This window comes from Lissotriton helveticus, chromosome 3_1 (genome assembly GCF_964261635.1).
Source record: "Lissotriton helveticus chromosome 3_1, aLisHel1.1, whole genome shotgun sequence".
Classification (NCBI taxonomy): domain Eukaryota; kingdom Metazoa; phylum Chordata; class Amphibia; order Caudata; family Salamandridae; genus Lissotriton; species Lissotriton helveticus.
In genome coordinates, this window is record NC_136061.1 from 324,847,323 (window position 1) to 324,869,770 (window position 22,448).

Consider the following 22,448-nt stretch of genomic DNA (forward strand, 5'->3'; position numbering starts at 1 on the left):
CATAAAAAGTAAGCCTGGGCGTAGTTCGCAAAGTGCAAAGGAAACTCCACCGTGCTACGCGGAGCTCTGCGAGTGGCGGAGTGCGGTAGATAAAATGCTGTTCGCAGTGATTTTCAGTGCCGGGTGTTTGTCCGCACTGTGCAATCTTTGCGAACTGCACCATGCACAGGGCCCGCTTCCTTACTGCCACTCGAGTAGATTTTTTACTCGAGGGGCAGCTTTCTCTTTGCGAACAGACGGTTTCTCAACACAAGCGGTCACAAGCATACATGACCACTCGCAATGAGAAATCCGGCTGTCCGCGTTGAGAAATCTCGCCGGGATGTTGATTTTCCAAGCTCGCATTTGCCAAATTGACGATCGTGAAAGAGGAAATATCTCGCTAGGAGTGGATTTTGCTCGCTCGCCAACTTGATGTTGATGAGCGCAAGCGAGGAAACAAACCTCTGCGAGCTTCGTGAAATGCAGAGTGCGGAAAACTCTGCAAACTCAGCGAGTGGAGTTCACTGCCTAGGGTTAATAAAAACCACCAATATAAAAACCATTCAACTAAAAGGCCAAAGTGCCATGGGGCTGTTAGCTACCACAATCTATAATTTCTCCACCACTGCGGTGGCTACTTGATGTCAGGCTTCATGATCTGAAGATGTGACAGGCTATAAAGCTTAAAGCCTCCTGAGGGAATAGCTGCATTACCCAGTGGTGACGGGGAGTAAGGCCTCGATGATCCAGTAGATAACCTACGAGTCACGACATTGTCCGATGGGGCTGGAGAACAAGACCCAGACTTCGCAAAACCCATGGGGCTGGTGTTGGATCTTCTTACCACGCCAGATCTAAAAAGAACAAAACATAGTGAGCTTCAATGTGCTGAGAGGATGGCACTGCTTGGACAGTGCTGCTATTAGTGTCATCGAACTGGATGCGATGACTGAAGGGTCTAAGCATTTAACAGTTGACCAAACACTCAAGCTCATGGGAGAAACAATGCTTAATGTCTAAAATAATAGGTATCGGTGCCCTAAATGCTGCCCAGATACCCACAGCCGGATCTATTAAATCTCAGTACGCAGCATAGCCATGCTTCATAGTCTGGAACCCACCTCATGCCTCTTTAATCCACGATCAGACACCCTCTACCACTTCATCTTGCTCTTGCAGGTTCTGGTTTTTCCTCTTGGTGACTGATATTCTTTTTTTCTCTTACTCCTTTCTCCTTTTTGTCTTTTTTCCATCTATTGCTCTTGGGAAATAATAAGTGCCGGTCCCCAAAAATGAATGTCAGTGGCCCACACCGGTGACCACGAGCTCACATTAAGCACTACCTTTCTACTCAATGCTACATATTACATCTTTTTTTCACTTACTTCTAAGCCTATTCTGGACATGCACAACTTTGTCTCCTGCGATCAAAGCCTTTTCAAATTATTTTACCTTTTTGATCTCCAGATACCTTACTAGGAATGTAGAGACGTAAACAGTATTTGTGCTTTCTGTAAAAGGTATACTTTAATATTATGTTAGCCTCCCTTGCGGATGTATGTAAATATACGACAGCACTGAACTGTTTCAATGATTGCCTTCAACTCACAAGGTAAGGCCTGAGGCTCAAGCGTGCCCAGGTGTTGTGATCCTGATAGATAGGCAAATGCACCTAGGGACCCAAACACATTCATGGAAAGTGGCGGCACACATCTAGCAGATATCGGAGTCAATGGTACTTTGTCGACAGAGGTCATTATGAAGGATCCAGAAATATTCCAATAGGCCAGGCTCTTTCTTTCACTCCAGAACACTTGGACTCAATTCACAAATCCATTTGCTGGAGTAAGTGCGCAAAGGGCTATGTTGATGGGTGCAGATTCAATTTGCTTATTCACAAAAGAAGAATTTGCAATGTGAAATTAATTTACTTGTAAGTGGCAATACCCCAGCATGGTTTAATAATAAATGGGAGCAAATCTGCTTCCACTGCTGGAAAGTGGGCGTTCTAGGGAAAAGATGCACACTCTCAGAACTTTGAGGCCTTGCACAAACGTTTTTCTGGCCAAATTCTTACCTTGGAAATGATTGGAAAGTTATTCCTGCAAAAAACTGCCTGAAAAACGTTGCAGAATGGGAAGGACACTTCCCAAGTTGCTGGGACTGCAGGACAAGCGGAATGGTTTTTTTACAAAAACATAATTGCGCTACCGGAAATCCACTTTCAAATGCATAATTGGACAATAAGTAAAATTAGTTAGCCATGTAAAAATGGCTTTGTATTAATGTAAATGGAAAGCACAAAGGTTCTATTGTAAGCCTCTATAAATCCAAGAATAGTGAAAATCTACCTAGATTTAAATCTCTGGAACGTAGATTTTTATAATCATTTGAAAATAGGATCCTTACAACAGAGCACATTTTTACTCCATAAACACATGCTGAATGCTACCTGCAAGCGAGAGCAACACTAGCAGTAGATATAAGACGGAGCAAGACTGACTGGTCTCAGTGGCAATAGGAAGGAAAACGTGAAATTAGGTGCTGGAGTTTTCTGGCCTAACTATTAATTCAAAGCGTTATTTTATTTCTGGTCATACAGTGTCATTACAGAAAAGTGCCAAAAAAGTCTAACCTTGTTATTTAAAAGTGAAACAGAAAGTTAAGTTAAAAGCAGAGGACAGAAACCAAGATGTAGTTTGATGCAATGCGACCGAATTCTTCAAATTCTTCAAATTCCAGAGTAAACCTTTGTTACAATGCCGACTTGGAGTAGGAGGGACTAAGAATTCAACAAGATCACTATTTGATTAAACCTTCCAGGGCATCAAACGTTTCCACATTTCCCAGGGGGAACTGAAATCATCAAATAAATAACATGTGCTACAGTTTATCGCAGGGCCACTGTGAAGGCTTTCCGCTGTCCTTTTTCTACTGCCCTCGCCTGCAACTCTTGTGAAACTCCTTCCGCCACCTAGCTTCATCAGTCAGGAGAATGTCTTGTTCTAGTTGGAGGAAGGAAAACCCCATTCTACTTGTATCACCCACCCCCCTCCAAGTTTGCATGTGGTTGTCTAGCTTAGGCGTCTGCTTACAGTTACTTTTGTGTGTGTTGATGTTTTTACCACCCACCTCAACAGTACTCGCTTGATCAAGAGCAGAAACATGAAATGCTGAGGCCTCCCCCTCCAAACTGGGATTCCGACCCTTCGCCCTACAACTACTGCGCTCTCTGCAGCAGGCACACTGCCCAACACAGCTACCTTAGCAGCACCTAATCAATGAATGCTGCACTAACAGCATTACCTGGCACAGCTCCCACAACCGTGTGTGGTACTCCTCCAGCGGCCACAGCCCAGCAGCCAACTCTGTAATTCGACAATAAAAGCGAATGGAAACCTCGGGGCTTTCTTACCTGCTGCGTGGGTTTTATTGCTAGTAGAACATAAACTGGTGTTCTCAAGTGTGTTAATGGGCATGGTATTACCAAATGACCTGGGCATTAGCAGGCCCTCGGCGCGGATACAGCCAGAGCGCTCTTGTATGTGAACGAGAAGCTAGTAGGTTTGGGAGGTTCTCGATGGAGCAATAAATGATCGAATTGAGGTCCTTCTCTGCATGTTCCAGTTCTGCTCGTCGTGAAACTCTTCTCCATGGCCTCGGGCCTGCGCTACGCCCACGCTACCAACAGTCAATGAGCTTTCGTGCTCTAAGCTCTCTGTGACACAAGTATGATGCCGGGGAACTATGGATAGTGGGTCCACAAGTGAGACTGGTTGATCTAATGTTATATATGATATAACTTCTCTCTGAAGTTACTAAACCCCATCCTTGTAGCCGCAACATAATCTGATGTGCTCTCTATATTCTGGTAGTGTCTACGCTTTAAGTCTATTACTGTGAGTTACACACAATATTTTGTTCTGGATGACCATGTGTTCTTGCTATTGTTCTGGATTTCGCTGCTTTTGTTGTTCTGATACTCACATGTTCTGGGCGTCTCCATGTTCTGTCACACTTTCCAGCTGTTGTACTGGGTGCCCCAGTGCCACATGTTCTGGACGTCCCTGTGTTCTGTCACACTTTCCAGCATGTTCTGGGCGTCTCCATGTTCTGTCACACTTTCCAGCTGTTGTACTGGGTGCTCCAGTCCCACATGTTCTGCGCATCTCCATGTTCTGTCACTTTTTCCAGCTGTTTTACTGGGTGCCCCAGTCCCTCATGTTCTGGGCATCTCCATGTTCTGTCACTTTTTCCAGCTGTTGTACTGGGTGCTCCAGTCCCACACTTTCTGATTTTCTGGGTGTCTCCGTGTTCTGTCACTTTTTCCAGCTGTTGTACTGGGTGCTCCAGTCCCACATGTTCTGATTTTCTGGGTGTCTCTGTGTTCTGGCACACTTTCCAGCTGTTGTACGGTGCGCCCCAGTCTCACATATTTTAGGCATCGTCGTATTCTGTCACACTTTCCAGCTGTTGTACTGGGTGCCCCAGTCCCTTATGTTCTGGGCATCTCCATGTTCTGTCACTTTTTCCAGCTGTTGTACTGGGTGCTCCAGTCCCACATGTTCTGATTTTCTGGGTGTCTCTGTGTTCTGACACACTTTCCAGCTGTTGTACGGTGTTCCCCAGTCCCACATATTCTGGGCGTCTCCGTGTTCTGTCACTTCTTCCAGCGATTGTACTGGGTGCTCCAGTCCCACATGGTCTGATTTTCTGGGTGTCTCCGTGTTCTATCACACTTTCCAGCTGTTGTACTGGGGGCCCCAGTCTCACATGGTCTGTAAATTAACAGTCACTCTTGACAAATCTCAGCATGAACACTTCCGCTCGAGCCTTATGGAAACTACCCTTCTCTCCACACCTTCTCAAGAGCCACACACCCCAAGTCCAAAGGAATTCAAGACATCTGATTTGTGGCTCGTATTTTGAGCCTTTTTTGGATGAACGAAAGGAGCCTAAAAATTAACCACGGGTGGGAGCGATAGAGCCTGTTAAGTGTTGATTACAAATAACTATGGAATACAACTGGTTTGTGTCCTCTGCATTTTTGCTTTCAATGACATTGTCACTCACTGTACAACACAGGCCCGTCCGCTCCCAGAACACCATCATGACTCTAAGGATAAACATTTTGTAAAGTAATATGTAGGGGTACAGTGGCATAAACTTTTAAAGAAATAGATTGCAGTTTGCCCAGTCCCTTACTAATGAAATCTACTGATCCCTTAAATGAAACATACTGTGAGATTGGTACGAACCTGAGAGTTAAAGCAAATTTGTACTCACAAAAAGAAATCAAATGGTTGGTTGCAGGGGCTGTAATTTAATTCGATTTACCAACCAGAGACAAGTCAAACTTTGAGCAGAAAATTGCAGGATCTTTGCAAAAGGTCGAGCCCTGCAAGACCCGTTTCATGCCAGTGACCACTGGACAGGTTCAACAGGCTCTGTATATGCTATGCCATCCTGGTGCAAACCATGTGTGCCAAGCAGATACCCCATGCCAATGTCATATTCCTTTGATAGTCGGTCCTCTTGCAACAGGTCATCTGTCAGAGAGAGAAGCTCAAGAAAAGTCGATGCATTTCATGAGTGTCAGTTTGCAAGGTACTGGGCTACTGTTACATCTAAGTAACCATTTACGTTTCCAGAATTCATATACTTTGGATCGATTTCAAAATAGTATCTTTGTTACATTACAGTTTGTAAGCATCATGTTTACAGTCTGCACATCATGAGTGTAGACAGCTTCCGGCTGCACTACCAATGCTGGGCAGTGGTATAGCACCTATACAAGATGCCAAGGTATCTTTTTTTTCAGCACAGCTCAATTTGGACCGTGCTGGTTAATAGGACACATTTCACAATTCACTCTACCGTACTCGTCATATTATAAATGGTAAAGAAGTAGTGGAGATATTAGAAAAATTGTTGCACTCACACCCACAGTAATTTGTGTTGCCATTGTTTTAAGCTGTTATATTTTCTTTATGTGCTTATTTTTAAATCGCTCTATCTGAATTCAAGAAATGTATGTAATAGAACCCATCAAATATAATGCCGCATAACTAACGTGTAGAAACGAAGGCCCGAAGAAAGCAATGGACAAGCTACGAGCTTCCCTAAAGTGGTGTTAGTCGGGTCGAAGCCGGATCTGCAGCGCCTAGATGTATAGATTGTATTAGCTGAAGACAGTTCTGAAAGCCTTTGCGGGGCTCAGTGATTAGCTCCATGGGCTATTGGAGCTGAAAGACGGAGAAGTGGAGGAAGGGAGGGAAAGTTTGAGAGTGAGAGATGGGGATCCAGACAGAAGAAGTCTAGGGTGACAATAACGGTAAGAGAGGGACAAGGAAGATACGAGGAATGAGAAAACCATTTGAGGGAGAGCGAAGAAGTGTTACAGGAAATGTTATTTAGGTGGGAGAAATTGCTTTGGAATACTGGAAGATGTTTCTGTTAAAGATGGGGGATACTGTGGTGGAGTTATGGTGAAGCATTTCCTATTATTATTACAAGAGGTTTCTATTACTATTTCCTCCATTTTGGCGTTCTTTGAATGACAGATAAAAATCTGCAGATCGTCTTCAGTGATGGCTTTGCAAAAGAGGTGTCTTCCAAGACCCACGATTCAATGATGCCATCATCTCATACAAGGGAAACGTCGGTTTTACTGAAGACTTTTTCACAAATAGTCTTTACAACAATCGCCATACATACTCAACATTGTATAGCAGATCCCTAATATCCCCCAGAGGACATACCATTTCTGTTGAACATCACGGTTCTTGAAAAACGTTCTGGATACAAAGTGATTGGAGGTCCAGAATGTTTACTGGAATCACAATCCCAACAAAATAAGTTTCAGCGTCTGATTATGGAAACCTGTAAGTTCCTGTACCCAGTAAAGTTCTCTGAGGACAGCTGTCATTCAACACAGGCTGATAGATTATCCAAATTTAAAGCAGGTGACGTGGAGAGCCCACATTGTCTCAGGTACACAATGCAGTTGGCATCATGCTTCCACTCCAAAGGAGACTAGGATGGTGATACTGTAGAGACTAAAGCCATCAAAGTATGCTTTAAAGGTTACGTAGTGATATGAAGGCACAGCTCCATTGCCTTGTAGGACTCTTGGAATCCTAGGGAAAGGTGATCTTTATTACAGGCACCATCTTGAGCTGTTACTATTAACAGCATACAATTAAAGAATCTTCTTTGGCATTCGGTTAGAGCTAGTCTTCTTGATCATTGGCCCAGCAGTCTTCACAAGGGACACAAAATAGAAGCCTGGCTTGATAGTACGACAAGGAAGCCCGATGGTTTTATCTGCAGAGTCAAACTACTTTAATTTGCTTCTTTACATGTAGCATTCTTTTTTTAACTTGATTGTTTTATATAGCTCTCAAGCTGCAGCTGGCTGCATCAGAGTGCGTAAAGAGATGTTACACAGGAGTGGGTGATTATGTCGACATGTTAGAGCATTTGCAAGAGGCTGTTGTATTTCTATCTAGGACCCTAATTCAATATTCCTAATTTATGCCCTTATATGGCTATAATAAATAATATCCTTATAAAGGCATAAGAATCATATCCATATTTAGTCGTAGCCCATTCAGTCCAAATTAAGCAAGGCTACTTCCCCAGACTCCTAGAGAGTACAACGCGTTCTTTAAACAAAGCAAACCTCCAGCAACCTGGGAAATCCCCACGCTTCTGTTTTGATTTGTCCTAGAACTCCTGTGAGCACTGAAAGAACGGCCAGATCTTAGTGACATCTTTATTGACATCTTATGTCAAACCCGGCACCTTTCAGGTATAAATATACCAACGTTGCCTTAAGCAAACACACAGTGGTTTGGAGCAGAGCGGCTATCTACTTGCCCGAGAGCCCAGCTGATGCGAGAGCCCGTGGACGCTGCCCCTCCCCTTTGACACACAGAGAGACGCTGTCTTTTTCTCCAGCCGAGAAAATCCAGCTCCGGTGTTTTCAGCCGCCCTTGCGGGTTGCTGGGATATCGAGTCCTGAGAGAGAGATACCAGACCTCCTGCTTTCTATTACCCAGGTACGGAGCTGACTAAACCCTTAAAGAGAATTCTTGACTCAGATTCTTGGCAAAACCAACTTAACTTAAACTGCTACTTACTTACTCCTTCCCACGTATTAGGCTTAGGTCAGGTACACCGGGGTAGGCGTAGATTAGAAGCACCAGTTGAGTACGTTAGTCAATGTATTTATGTATGTATAAATTTTATCTATTTTAAAGTATCATATGGCTAAGAAACCATATCAATGCTTTTATAGTATTTCATAATACTCATTTTACTGTACGCACTTTACTTCATGTTAAGTATTGCAATTGTGGCAATTCATTTCTCTTGCATGAGAAAGAAGACTGCTCAATAAATAACACCTTTTATTGAAAACGCCCGTCTCTCTATTTCTCTGCACTCTGGTGAAACTAAGTATGCACGATTGACTGAGCGAAATAGCTGTCTATTGTTTTCACACGACTCTAGAGATACACTCTTATTCTGAGGGAGCAAAGTTGTCATGTTATATGGTTGTCAGAAGCTAATCACTTCTTGTCTATCCAGGGAAGTTAAACTCCTCCTTGTTTATTCGAGAAAGTTTCTAGTGACCTCTGAGCTAGCTGGCAATACTAATTAAGTCTAATATAGTCAGTAGAGACCTAGTCGACCTCAGTCCTACGTCTACACTGCTGTTTATATTATTCCAATGCGCAGAGCCTATTGGGAATATAGGAACTGCACTACAAGGCACTGTCTCAGGAGGTATTCTATAGGAATCCTATGGAGAAGAACCATTACCATGTAGGGATCTGCTTAGAAAATGTTCTGATGATGCCTGGGGGGTGTAAGCAGTGTTTTTGCAAGGCGAATGGTATCCCATCATCAACTGGGTAATGTTTAGGGCACCTGATCATGCAAAACGTTAAGCACCTGGCCCAGTGTGTAGACCCCATGCTTGATCTGAAGCTAATGAATACTCATCAGTGGGGTGAGATAACATGCAATCCATTTCGATTGTAAAATACGGTGCGTCACCTGATTTCAAACACATGAAATCATGAACATCATCTTGGCGGAGCAGCAGAGACATACTTTCAAAAAGGCCACGTAGGCACGTACCAAGCTCCTAGTAGAAGAAAGAGGTTACCCAACAAATGTTTCTCTATAAACTGAAACATTCTGTAGCTGGACCTCTAAAAACGAAACAAAGTTTAAAAACGTTTTTTGAAAAAATGCTGAACTACACATTTCTGTATCCAAACACTAGATATAAAATAATAGCAAGCTTGTGTATCTATAGCAAACAGAAACTTTCTCTAGACTAAAACCCACCACATTATAATATAACATTCCATTCCATAAAAAGATCATACCAATCTGTACCACACCAAGCTGTATGGAGCACAGCATTCATATCATCTCACGGAAACTACCATAACCTAACATGCATAAAGTAAACTACCACAAAATGCCATGTTATGTCATAACACTATCATGTGAAATAAAAAAACATGTATTCTGTTATGTACCACACTATAAACTGCTATACTATGCCACACCATGATAGAACGCACCACATTGTAAAACAAAACACCATCACAAACATACTGTCCTATATCATACATTACATAACATTCTGCCACGTCATAACACACTATAGCTAACAACCCCTAACGCAATATAACATGTATAACAGAACATACCATAGCATATCATATTAGAAAACATCACAGCATCAACCTATAACACATCCCGCACCGGGCAGCATATGCCCTGTGTGGAATGGTAAGTGATATTAAAGATCACACAGTAGGTACCATCAAAAACATACGTTATCATTATTCACAACATACCATAACAATACCCTTGCCAAGCTATTTTTAATTAAGAACTTTCATACAGTATTGCACAGTGCCTTGTAGCTACTAGCACGGATACTAGAAGATTTAATGCTGGACACCATTGCACTTCAACAACCATTCATAAAAATTATTTTAAAAAGCCATATTAAAAGTTAAAAAACATTGCGTGTGTAGGGCGTACGTGATGACAGCAAATAAAAATTGCCCTTGGATGTCAGCATCTCACAGCCAGCAGGCTAAAAATGTTCTCCCAACCGAGTCAGGGCATAGCTGCCCGCAGTGCCCTGGCACCGGGTGTCTTTAGGAACCAAACGTACTCACATGATGGCAATATTTCACTATCCATGAATGGACGGGGTGTGGCTTGCACCAGACCCAGAGCCCACCACAACCTTGCTACGCTCCCGGCGTCACTAGAAACCACAGTCAGGCACGGTGCGCCGCACACACAGGGGCAGACAGGGGCTCCCCTTCCTACCTGGGAGATCCGTGCGGGTTGGACACCGGGCTGGTGGAAGTCAGGTTCTGCTCCAGACGCTGGTAGTTCCGCAGCTGCGTGGGGACCGGGATGGGCGCCGTCTCACTGCGTGGAGACACGGCCGGCTGGCTGGGCCTGGAGTGAAAGAGCATTAAAAGAGGCAGTGAGCAGCGGCCGCGGGGCCGCTCGACCGTCTGAACCATGGCGGCAGCAAAAGAACAACCTCAGAACCTATGTCGCTATGGCAGCGATGGCAAAATACGGAGAATCGGTCTTTCTTGGATTAACTCGATGTTATTAAAGGCAAGTCTAGAACAGAATGAACTGGCTGCCAGTCCCGAGGCTCCAGCTGTGAGAGCCGAGCAGAGACTTAGCACACACCCTCCAAGACCGCCCTGAACTCGGCATACGAGCCCGCAATCTGCTCTCTTCCCCGGGTCAGAACCCCGTGTGCCCTGCATGCCAAACACAAGATTTCATTCCAGGAAAAATCCGCAAGTAAAGACCAGAAACAAGGGCAGGTCGGCTACTGTGTTCTCAGAAAGTCACAGAGGCATGGAAAAAATAAATACTCGCCAAGATTTACTGCGCAATTTAAAAAAATGAAAACAAGTTATGCAAGTCTACAGTTACAACAACAACAAAAAAGACTTCCCCCTGAACAATGAGGTCACCGTGAGATAATGGTTAACTTTCCAGAGAATGTACAGGTGCTCGGAGTGAGTTCAGGTGTCCCTTTATGTACAGATAGATGTTCAGAATGTTTTGATGGGACATTTGTAAACTCAGCCAAGTCTGGGTAAGTCAGCTGAGGTCCACTGAAGGTGGCAGAATCGTGCTCTGTGACTATACAGACCCACAATGTTTGTTACACCAACCTTTCATTGCGGCATAATAACACGGCTCCTAACGAGCCTATGTAGTAAGACATTTTCTGTTTTTTTTTTATATATTTCCCCAAAATTCGAAACAAGTTTAACACATTAACTTCATCCCTGATGTGAAGTGGCTTCATCAGCGTGGCTCGAGGATCTACTGACTGAAAAGCCAAGCCATGGACTGCTGCAGCTCACTTGCCTTGACTGGCCACATTGGCTATTTAAAGTTTTTACCTTTATCTAGTGCTCTGGGCATGAACAGAAGAAGTCACACATATTAGCAGCAAAAACCTTGAGGCCACAGAGCACATCTAACACAAGGGTGACTCAAGAACCACTGTCAGGTTTTCCAACTTTTACAGAAAATAGAGTACATCGTTAATCTTAGCTAACAGAAGCCAGCTCCAGGGACGTGAGCTATTAGCTGTTGTAGCTCATTATTTTACTATTGGCAGAGCACAGAAAGTGTAGCCGGAACTCTTTTCCAAACATGGGAGACAGGCAATCTAGGCACTGGGGAAAGCTACAGATCTGCACCGTGCTCCATTGGCTGGGTTGTAGCTACAGCAGCCTTCGCTTCCACAAAGCACAGGAGTGGGTAGAAGACAGGTGGCGATCAGAGGAGGTGGTGGGAGGTGTATCTACAGTTACAAGCCATCTTACCCCACAAAGTAATTGATTTGGTTGGCACAAGGGTTACTAGGTGGGATATGAGAGGACGCTGCATGGTAAACGTAAGGTACGAGTTACTTACTTTCGGTAACTATGTATTTGGTAGAGACGATTCTAGCCGCAGATTCCTTAACGTAGAATTATCCCCAGGCGTGAGACTGGACCTGGAAAACATTTTTTGACACAGCATCTCTGCGCGCTGGGGGCTGTACCACGTGATTCTGTCCTGCAGTCGTCCGAGGGCGTGACGTCAGCAAGTTCACATAAGCCCTACCCCGGCGTGGGGACATCAGTTTTCTTCGGAGAACTTTTCCGCGCCTCAACGCGGAGCCATCACAAACCAAAAATGATGAGAATATGGGAACAGTGTGCGAAATAACAGATAAACTGAAAGGAAAGAAGCGAATGGAGGGGGAACAGCCCCATTCTGGGAAGTGCCCGGCACTGTGGCACCGAAAGTCATAGAAGGGAAGAGCAGAGCAAAACCCCTGCAAAGCAACCCTGCAAGCAAATACAACATTCTCCCTGGAGACAGAAAAAAACAAGTGAAAAACTGTGCAGCAGACGAAAGAAACCTGCAACCACAGTCCATTAACAGTGAAGGACAAGGAGAACAGAAGAGTAATAACAATTTAACCCAAGACAACACCATCAAGGAGAGTCGTGTTCCCTGAAAGGAACTAAGGCTGAAGCCCAGCCAAGAGACCGCAGCTCAGAGAAACTGCACACGAGTCAGAAACTCCAAGCTAGAAAAAAGGGGAAGTTTGAGAAGGCCCCACACTGGAAACACCAGGGTGTAGGAATGCAGGAGTACCCATGAACCTAGCAATCAAGTACCAGAAAGGAAGGAGTGGAGGCAAACACACCGAACAAAGCATCCTGCTAGGGAGGAGTGAAAGAGGGCACTCGCTGAAGACAAAGCACCCAGAGACAGGCAAGTGTGGAAGACCAAGCTAAAGGTCCTCGCAGAACGGGGAGGAAGAGCAGGTCGTGAAGGAATCTGCGGCTGGAATTGTCTCTACCAGCTACATCGTTACCGAAGGTAAGTAACTCGTACATCTGATAGAGACTACTAGTCGCAGATTCCTTAACGTAGAATAGATACCCTAGCCATACTCACCGGGAAGGAGGGTCTGCGAGAGGAGCCCACCAGCCTGGACATAACGGAAGGTCCCACAGGGGACAAGTTCGACGGACAGGGGGAGGCAGAGAGAACCCCTACAGTCAGAACACCACAGATCCCCGGGGGGATGCGGGAAGAAGAAAAGAAGAAAAGAAGTGGAAGCCCGTTCACACTCAGCAGAGGAAACAGGGGCAAGGCAAGAGGAGGCAGAAGTACCCCACGCCCATATCAGGCCACAAAACCTCCATCCAAGGCCAAGGCGAGGAAGAAGATCAACCTGGAGACCCCAAGGAGACGAGGCCGAAAGAAGGCAAGCCCCCCCCCCACCGGGAACACACCCCACGAAGAGGGCAGCTGAGCCTATCACAGCCAGAAGTCAATAGACCAGACAGAACAGCGCCAACAGCAATACAGGGCTTTGGGAGGGGCGGCCACCAGCGGGAGGCCTACCCCCCAGGGGGTTTTGGGCCAGGGGCAGCCAGTACCTTAGTGAGGGCTTGTTGGGCTATTTTGGGCTCCGGTTGGGCTGGGGGCCTTTATAACCAGCCATCTCGGGTCACAAGCCACCATTTTGGTGGCAGTGACCCAACAGCCGATTGCAGGGTGATCACAGGGGTTTTTGCCTTTTTTGGTGGCTTTTGAGACTGTTCCGCTAGCGGCTGTCGATGTGTGGGTGCGGCGATTGCTTACCGCTCGGGTGATTCTCATTGTGCGATGGCGCGTCTGGAAGACTCGCGAGTGCTGCCGGCCATCCGCCTCCTTGAGGACGCGGGCCGCATGGACATCTTGCGGCCCGACGTGAAGGTGAGGCCGCCGAGTCGCGCGGCGAGTGACGTGGCAGTGCTCGCCTGCGAGCCTCCGCATGCGCGGCAACGACTAGACGCGGAGGGAGGGGGGCGCGGCCATGTGGCACAGCCGCAGCGCCGGGGACGCGTCGGCGTGGGGGGAGGCGCGGCGCGATACCAAGGCCCGCTTTGATCTTTAAGGAAGGTGCTGGGAGGGCGATGCGGGCGAGAAACAGGCGGGCACCGCTGGAGGCTCAATGGGAGGGTGTGGCGCACGGGGGAGATGCAATGAACAGCACGAGGCGGCAATGACTCTGGGCAAGTAGGGGGGGACGCCCCCACCCGGAATACAACGGGAGGGCATCGCCCCTATTGATTGATAGCTCAGAGGATGGGGAAGGGGGGAAGGGGGATGGAGCAGGTGGGGTAGGTGGGGGTTTTGGAGGTACTCGAGGGGGGGTTGGGCTCCCTGGCGCATCAAGCAGGCCGCAAAGCCCGGGGATGGGGCCTGGTGATCTAGAGGCGGGGTTTGGCACGAGGGGCACGGGGGTTGGCAGAGGAGGGGGCGGCGGCTATGGGTTTGCAGCTCTTGGGGTCTGGGCAGGCGCAGGAAGCGGTGACAAGGCGCAGGAGGGTTGTTGCGGAGTGGGGGACCATTTTAACCCTGGCATGTTGGATGCCACTTATTTCTTTCAAAAGTAAAGTATGGTGAGGTGCTCGAGAGAGCAGCATGCAGCTCCAATCCACAGAGGGGATGGGCCGACTCTGTCTTATGCGGGAGGTCGCGCTCCCACGAGGGACCGGGCGATGGCGTCCTACGGAAGGCGGGGCGGTAAGTCGCCGGAAGGGTCGAGACGGCCGCCGGGGGACGGGGTGGAGGTCAGTCAGTGCAGATCGGGACCTGGAAGAGTGCCATGCGGAGAGAAGGGAGATTGTGGATCTGGGAGAACTGCTTAGTACTTGTAGGGAACGTGCGGAACTGAGCAGGCTGGAGCCCCCGGAGGAGCGGATGGGGTTAGCAGGGTTGGACCACAGGGAGGGAGACATGTCCCAGCTAGACTATGACAAAGACAGCGCAGAAGAGGGAGAAATACGGAAGGACGGGGGGACGGACGGGATGGGGTGAGGGAGATCGGAGTATTGCTGTTCCTAGTTTTTTGCAGGCACAACAGAGGTGCAAAGCAGATAGAGTGGCGGCCCCCCTGCTCCACTGGTTAGGCGGCGGGATCCGGTGCGGACGCCGACCTTGACGCCAGGTAAGGAACGGTGCTGACAGGGTCAGGCAGGGCCCAACGGGACAAGGTCTCGGTCGGCACAGATACAAGGGGGGGGGGGAGAATAGGGGGTGCACCTGAATAAAGGAATGTACGTGCGGGACACGGGGTGGGACCCGACGAGGCGGGTACCGGCAGGGGCGAGTCTGCGGACACAAAGAAGGATGGGGGATGCCCAAGGATGGTAAGGGAAAGAGAGTCATGATATACCAGTGCGCAAGCTGCCGTATATGGGCATCACAAACCACTGGGGCGCACTTGTCGTTGGCCATCAAGGAGAAGATTTGGAAAGGGGACTATGTAGATATTTTACAGCTCCTGCACCGCGAGCTGACAGCGAAGGAGGCGTCGAAAGAGGAGGCGCAGGAATTGGCCAAGCAGCCGAAGGTCCCCCTGAACATCGAAAATTGGCCGGCAGGTTTCTTGATTTTTGCCAGCGTGTACTGTGAGAAGTTGGGAGAGGAAAATGGGGTCACCCAGGGATGGGCGGTGGTGTTGGGCAATCATCCTATCCGAGAGGGACTCATTGGATGGCAGGAGAAGCTACAGAGAGGCCCCTCCGAGTGAAGCAACTCGGTCATGAAGTTAGTCCTGACCGCCACCATAGGAAGCTCAAGGTTTAAGGCCTCAGCCACCCTACGCAACACCACTGCGTATGATGCACCCTCCGCCGTAGCCATGGTAGGGGCAGACAGCATGCCAAGGTCTGGAGAGGTGTCCAGACCACTGGCCTCACCCAACTCCTCTCTCCAGTCCAGTTCTTCTAACTACTCTGCCAGAGGGTCCACAGACCCCTCCAAGTCACCCTCACCCTCCTCTGATAGCCACTCAGGGAGATCAGGAACACCAGGGGAGAACAGTGGTACAAAAGTACCGGTCGGCACCCGTCCCGATGTCAGTCGGCTCCGTGTCCACATCGAGGGGGTGGCTGGGGTCCACGTCAGCTGGGCACACAACTGCCGTTGAAGGGGGCGAAGTGTCGCAACTGGATTTGGCACCGGAGGAGGTGTCACGAGGTTGACCGGTGCCGATCAGGATACATGCGTGGATCCCTGAGGGCCCTTCGGCGCCGAAGCCGCCAGCATCGAAGGCCTAGGGTCCCCGGCCGAGTCGGTGGGGGCCCGAAGGCACACCGGCAGAGTCGGACTGCCCAAAGATTAAGTGAAGTGCTTCGTAAAAACTACGAAGTTGGGCAGGGGTCGCCCCGGCTCCCAGAAAGGAATGGAAGCTCAGGGTTGACCCAACAGGCTCTGCGGGCAGAGTCAGACGACTACCTTCCCCAACCTGCATCGCGTCAGCCGACAGACTGGGAGAACTTGAAGAGTGACGTACTTTGACTTACCCGTGGACGAAGACTTAGACGATGAGTGGTGGTGATGGCTCCGCAACCGGTTCAGCGACCTCCCTCTCGACCAGGACCTCAAGTGGAGCGGACTGCCAGGCCTCAACAAGCTTTTGGGTCCGCTCCCGCAAAGACTTTGGGTTTAAGGCCCGGCAGTCGGAGCAACACTTCGGGTCGTGGTCGCGCTCCAACCACCAAAGGCACACGAGCTGCTGGTCCATAACCAACATCAATTTGCGACAGGAGTCTCAAGCCTTGCAGCCGGTTTGAGGACAGGACATCCCTACGTGCACCAGGAGTCGAACAGCTCGAAAAGATGTCAGCAAAAAGTCTCAAAAGGAGAGTGAAAAAGTGACTTGAGGTACCGCTCACTTCGGATCTGCACTGATTGCCGCGGAAAAAGAAATCGCTGGCGTCAGCGCGCATGGGCGGTGCCGAAGTAGATGCTGTGACGTCATCCCAGCGACCAAAACGTCAACGATGAACGCGCAGTCGGCCGATGCCACCTACCGACACACAGGGGTACTGCTGAAGAAAAATTCTCCGGAACCAGTCTGATGCTTGGGGGTAATTCTACGGTGAGAAATCCATAACTAAAAGTCTCTCAGATTCAGAAAACAACCAATCTGATGACACCACCCTGTAGAACCTTCCTGAGAGAAGCTCTAGTCCCTCAGATTTTCTTAAGCACAGTGCATTTAAATTGAAGTAAAATAGACATAAAGATGAACCTTTCCAGGGGAGGCGGGTGGGCCGCATGTAAATCCATGAAAGAGTTCAATTCTGGAGAGCTACAGTTACAGGTAAGGTACTTATTTTCTTACTCCAGTATTGGAACTTTCATAGATTCACATGCATGAATTAGAGTAAAGAGCCGTAATTGGCACTTTTGTCATGTAATTAATAAAGATACAGACATAATTATACAAGCAATATGGAACAATGCTCTGTGTATATATATCAGCAAATAAATACACTTTACTCAGAAATAGAAAATTGGCACCAAAAAATGGATGATGGAAAGTAAAGAAAGGCTCACCTTCATTGAAAAAGAGGTCTCAGCACCACTTGTCCTACTGCAGCATCTCTAATGACCTCAGAGTCCAAGCAGTAATGCTTAGTGAATGTGTGTGGCGTCTTCCAGGTTGCTGCCCTACAGATATCCGATAGGGACACACCGGCAAACAGTGCCATAGATGTAGATATGGCTCTAGTAGAGTGAGCATGGACCGTTGACTGCAGAGGTTGGTCCGCCTGTTGATGGCAGAAAATAATTTAACTAGATATCCATCTGAAGATGCTTTGCGAGAGGGAAACCTTTCCTAGGTGTGCTGTAAGCTAACCACACTTGAGTGGATGAAGGGAAGGATTTGGTTCTGTCAAGGCAGAATTTTAGGCATCCTTTGATATCCAAGGAATGCAAAGCATGTTCAGCGGACGTTTGAGGATTTGGGAAAAAGATTTTAGGACTATCAGTTCATTAAGATGAAAGTCCAAGGGGACTTAAGGGATTAACTTAGGGTTAGTGCGTAGAATGACCTGATTGTGTTAAAGTGTAAAAATGGTTCCTGGATAGTGAAAACTTGGAGTTCACCAACCCTTCTTGCTTAAGTAGGGGCCAGGAGGAGAGCAGTCTTCCAGAACAGGAACTTTGTATCAGCTCTATGTATAGGTTCAAATGGGTGCTTCATCAGCTGTGCAAGGAAAGTGTTGAGTTGCCATGTAGGAGGAGGAGCTCTCACAGGCGGAAAAGTCTTGAACAATCCTTTCATGAATTGTTTTACCAGTTTGCTGGACCATAAAGAAGGGATCTCAGGTGATCTCCAAAAACGAGAGATAGCCGCTAAGTGTACTTTGATTGAAGCATGAGCCAAACCTGTACCTGCCTGATGTATGAGGTATGGCAAAATCTCCTCGGGAGATGACCAGAGAGGGTGCACCTTAGCTGATTTACAGCAAAAACAGAATCTTTTCCACTTTAAAGAGTATGTTTTATGGCGGCTGTCCGCTCGAGCCCGAGATAAGACTTCTCTGCATTCCTGTGGAATCTTTAGTGTGGAAACTCCTGTGACACAGGAGCCTAGCAGATAACCTCAGAGAACTGGGATCTGGATGTTGTACCCGTCCCTGGTTCATCATTAATAGAGTTAGAGTTGGAATTGGTTTGAGGGGTATCGGATGTTGCAGTGACAGAAGATGGAGTTCCGGGTAACAGTGTTGGTGGGGCCATGCTGAGACTATTAAGATCATTTTGCAGGGTTCCGCCTTTATCTTCTTTAGCACCCTTGGAAGGAGAGGAATGGGAGTAAAAGCATAGGCAAATACAATGGACCATGCTATTGAAAAGGCTTGCAGAGTACTGGCATTTGGCATTGTCGCACGTTGCAAACAGATCTAGGTTTGGTTTGCCCCAGTGGGAGAAATTTTTATTCAGAGTGCTTTGATTCAACTCCCACTCATGGCAGGATGTATGTAGCCTGCTTAGCATACCTGCTATGGTGTTCTGCTTCCCTGGTACATACTCCTCTGTTAGTGAGATCTTGTGCTTAATTGCCCAGTTCCAAATCAGTTGAGCTTCTTGAGACAAAGAAAAGGAGATAGTGTTCCCCTCTTGCTTGTTTAAGTAGAGCATTGTCATAGTATTGTCTATCCTGAAAAAAAGGAGGAATTCTTTATTCTGGGTAAAAAGGCTTGTAGAGTAAGGAACACCGCTCTTAGTTGGAGAAGATTTATATGAAGGTTCCATTGAGATGGTGGCAATTTGCCACTGATGTGAAGTTCTTGTAGAAAAACTCCCCAGCCTTCCAGAGAAGCATCTGTTGTTATCACCAGGAGAGAGGCTTGTGACAGGAATGGAAAGCCTTGCGACAGATGACGAGGCTGTGTCCACCAGAGTAGTGAGGAACCCATGGATGAAGTTACTTGAATCAAGTCGTTGAATGTCCGGTTGACCTGCACCCATTGGTTGTTCAGAGCTTCCTAGAGAGGACGCATGTGCGGGCGACAGTGAGGGATGAGAAAAATACAAGAGGACATCATGCCCAGGAGAGATTAGTAGAGGCATACGGAAAGAAACGTTCTTTTTTTTAATGCGATTTGCCAAAGTCATTAACCTCTGTTGTCTTTCCAACATGTTTAAGGTAGTACCCAGGATGGCTCCTAAGAAAGTTAGTCGCCGGGAAGGTTGGGGGCTGATTGTTCCTGATTTAAAGTGAGACCTGGTTGACTGAAAAGGTGTAGACAGGTCTTGGTAGATGCTTTTGAGGTGTTGAACGGTAGGAGGGATAAGTTAGTTACCTGTAATCCTAGTTCTCTTCCAGGGGTATCCTCATCAAAGTCATAAGCACTGAATATTCCCGCCCACGTGTGGGGCCCCCGGAAATGATATAAAATTATATATGGAAATCACATATATATCTAGCTCCACATATATTTATGAACATATATCATTTTTTCTCACACCAATGCAGCCCCAAACTGAGGCTAAACAATGTAATTACCCATACATATACTGTATTTGCAAGGATATAAAAAACACATTAGGTCAAATAGTACTTGAACTCTGTGTTTTAATGAGCAAAACACTCATTAATCCTGAAAATTGCTAATAAATAGACATCGTTAGCCCACAGGCTGCATTGTAAAGCAATAGCATAGAAAATGAAAGCATTTTCAACAAAAACTGGCACCGTGCCTTTAAGGCAGCCATGACCCCTAGCTTCCCATCATGCCTCAGGGGTGACAGTTAGGTCAGTTGTTCTTTGCATAACCCTGAAAGTCAGGGCTCAACAAACTGTAAACATTTTGTCAACGTCTCATTTACCTGGGGAGGCGGGTGGGTTGCTTATGACTTTGATGAGGATACCTCTGGAAGAGAACTAGGATTACAGGTAAGTAACTTCTCCTTCTCTTCCAGAGGATCCTTATCAATAGTCATAAGCACTGAATAGAATAGCAAGCCCATCAACCACCTGCAGGTAAATGAGAAACACATGACCCAACCAAAGAGTGTAACAGACGAAAATCAGCTATTAAACAGATTCCGCAAGGAGGCCTGGCCTACTTGTGTATCTGCTCTAGCCCCTTCCATGCTGATGACGGCCCCCAGCCGTCATGCACTACAGTGCTCGTGTGCTGATGACAGCTGGGGCCGTCATGACCACACCCGCGCTGAAATCTTCAGCACAGGAGCAGAATCGGCCCAGCATGGAACGGGCTAGTGTCTAAATCTAGACAGTAGTGTCTGGTAAATGTATGGACGGACCTCCAGGTTGCCGCCTTACAAATCTCAGACATAGGCACATTATGAAGAAAAGCCGCAGTAGCCGCTTTTGCTCTGGTGGAATGCACTTTAAGAGAAAACCCCAGGGTCTTCAACGCCAATTGGTAAGCAAGTTTGATACATGAAACTATCCACCTTGAAATAGAACGTTTCGAGGCTGCATAACCTGGTCTGATCGATCCATAGTTGACAAATAACTGATCAGACTTATGTATCGTTTTGGACAACATTTCAGAACTCTTTTCAGGTCCAACAAATGCAATGCCCTCTCAGCTGGTGTGGAGGGATTGGGAAAAAAGGGGGGCAGAGAGATGGTCTTGTTTACATGAAAATCTGATACCACCTTAGGTAGGAAATAAGGATGTGTTCTCAACACTACTCTATTCAGATGGAACACTGTGTAAGGCTCTTTGGAACAGAGAGCCTGAATTTCGCTCACCCTGCAAGCTGACGTGATTGCTACCAAAAAGCAGCCTTCCACAAAATATGCTGCAAAGTTGCTTTATGAATGGGTTCAAAAGGTGGACCCGTCAATTTTGTTGGCACCAGGTTTAACTCCCAGGGGGGTGACGGAGGTCGCACTGGAGGGTAAATCTTTTTCAACCCCTGTAGAAAATCCTTCACAGCTTGCAACTGGAAAAAAAAAAGGTTGGGAAGGTGAACGCCTATAAGCTGTTATAGCAGACAAATGCACCTTAATCGAATTAAACTTCAACCCTGCTTTAGCCAGATACAATAAATAAGGAAGAATGACTTCTTCCTGGCCCTTGATAGGATGACATTTGTTCCGCACACACCACATATAGAAGCGCTTCCACTTGCATGCATAAGAATGTCTTGTGGAAGGACATCTTGCCTCTTTTAAGATGGACATGCAGTTTTATTGCAGTCCTAGGTGGCCGTATTGTATGACCTCAGGAGCCATGCTGCCAAGTTCAGTGACGGATGGTTGGGATGATGAATCCTCCCGTTCATTTGGATAGCAGGTCCGGCCTGCATGGCAGCTTCCTGTGCGGAGTCACTGACAGATGGAGAAGGTCCGTGTACTACCATTGCCTCGGCCAATCAGGTGCAATGAGGATCATCGTTGTGCACGAGTTCGTCAGCTTGCTCACCACCTTCGGGATCAGCGGAAGGGGTGGAAAGACGTACACAAATTCCCCGGACCAGTCTATCAAAAGGGCATTCCCTTTTGATCCTGGTCGGTAGAATCTTGAGGCTATGTCTCGGCATTTGGTGTTTTCGTCGTCCGCGAAGAGATCTATGGTGGGACGACCCCAAGACTGGAAGATGCTTTCGACAACCTCGTCGTTGAGACCCAGTCCTCTCTGTCTTCGAAATGCCGGCTTAGAGCGTCCGCCCTCACATTCTGTTCTCCTGGGAGGTGGACTGCTGTGACTGACAAATTGCGAGCCAGGAGGAGGTTGATGGAACAGAATTCCGACCTGCATATTTTTCTTTTTTGTCCACCAAGGAAAGGATGCTAGCGCTGCGTCTGACAATATAATCCTGCCGTCCCAGCGAGCTGACTGTTGGTCCCACTTGTCCTCCAGATCCTGCTGAAGAGGACGCATTCGTAGCCTGGCATTCGGGACCAGGAAAATGCAGGATGCCATCGACCCTAACAGGGAGGCAATCCTTCGCACCTTCAGGTTTTTGCTGCGAAGCACCAGTTGACACTTCTGAGCTATGGAACACTGTCTCTCCTCCGAAGGAAACACTTTTCCTACTTCGAAGTC

General features: G+C 47.3%; 1 protein-coding gene across 1 annotated transcript in view; it reads right to left on the bottom strand.

Annotated features, from left to right (window-relative positions):
• ULK2 (unc-51 like autophagy activating kinase 2) overlaps positions 1 to 22,448 on the bottom strand; it is a 565,259-nt gene that overhangs the window by 152,646 nt on the left and 390,165 nt on the right. The window contains exons 15-16 of the mRNA XM_078679911.1: positions 10,354 to 10,488; positions 697 to 836 (exon numbers count right to left, since the gene is read on the bottom strand). Of these exons, the coding sequence (XP_078536037.1) occupies positions 697 to 836; positions 10,354 to 10,488 (275 nt within the window). The remainder of the gene's footprint in view (positions 1 to 696; positions 837 to 10,353; positions 10,489 to 22,448) is intronic.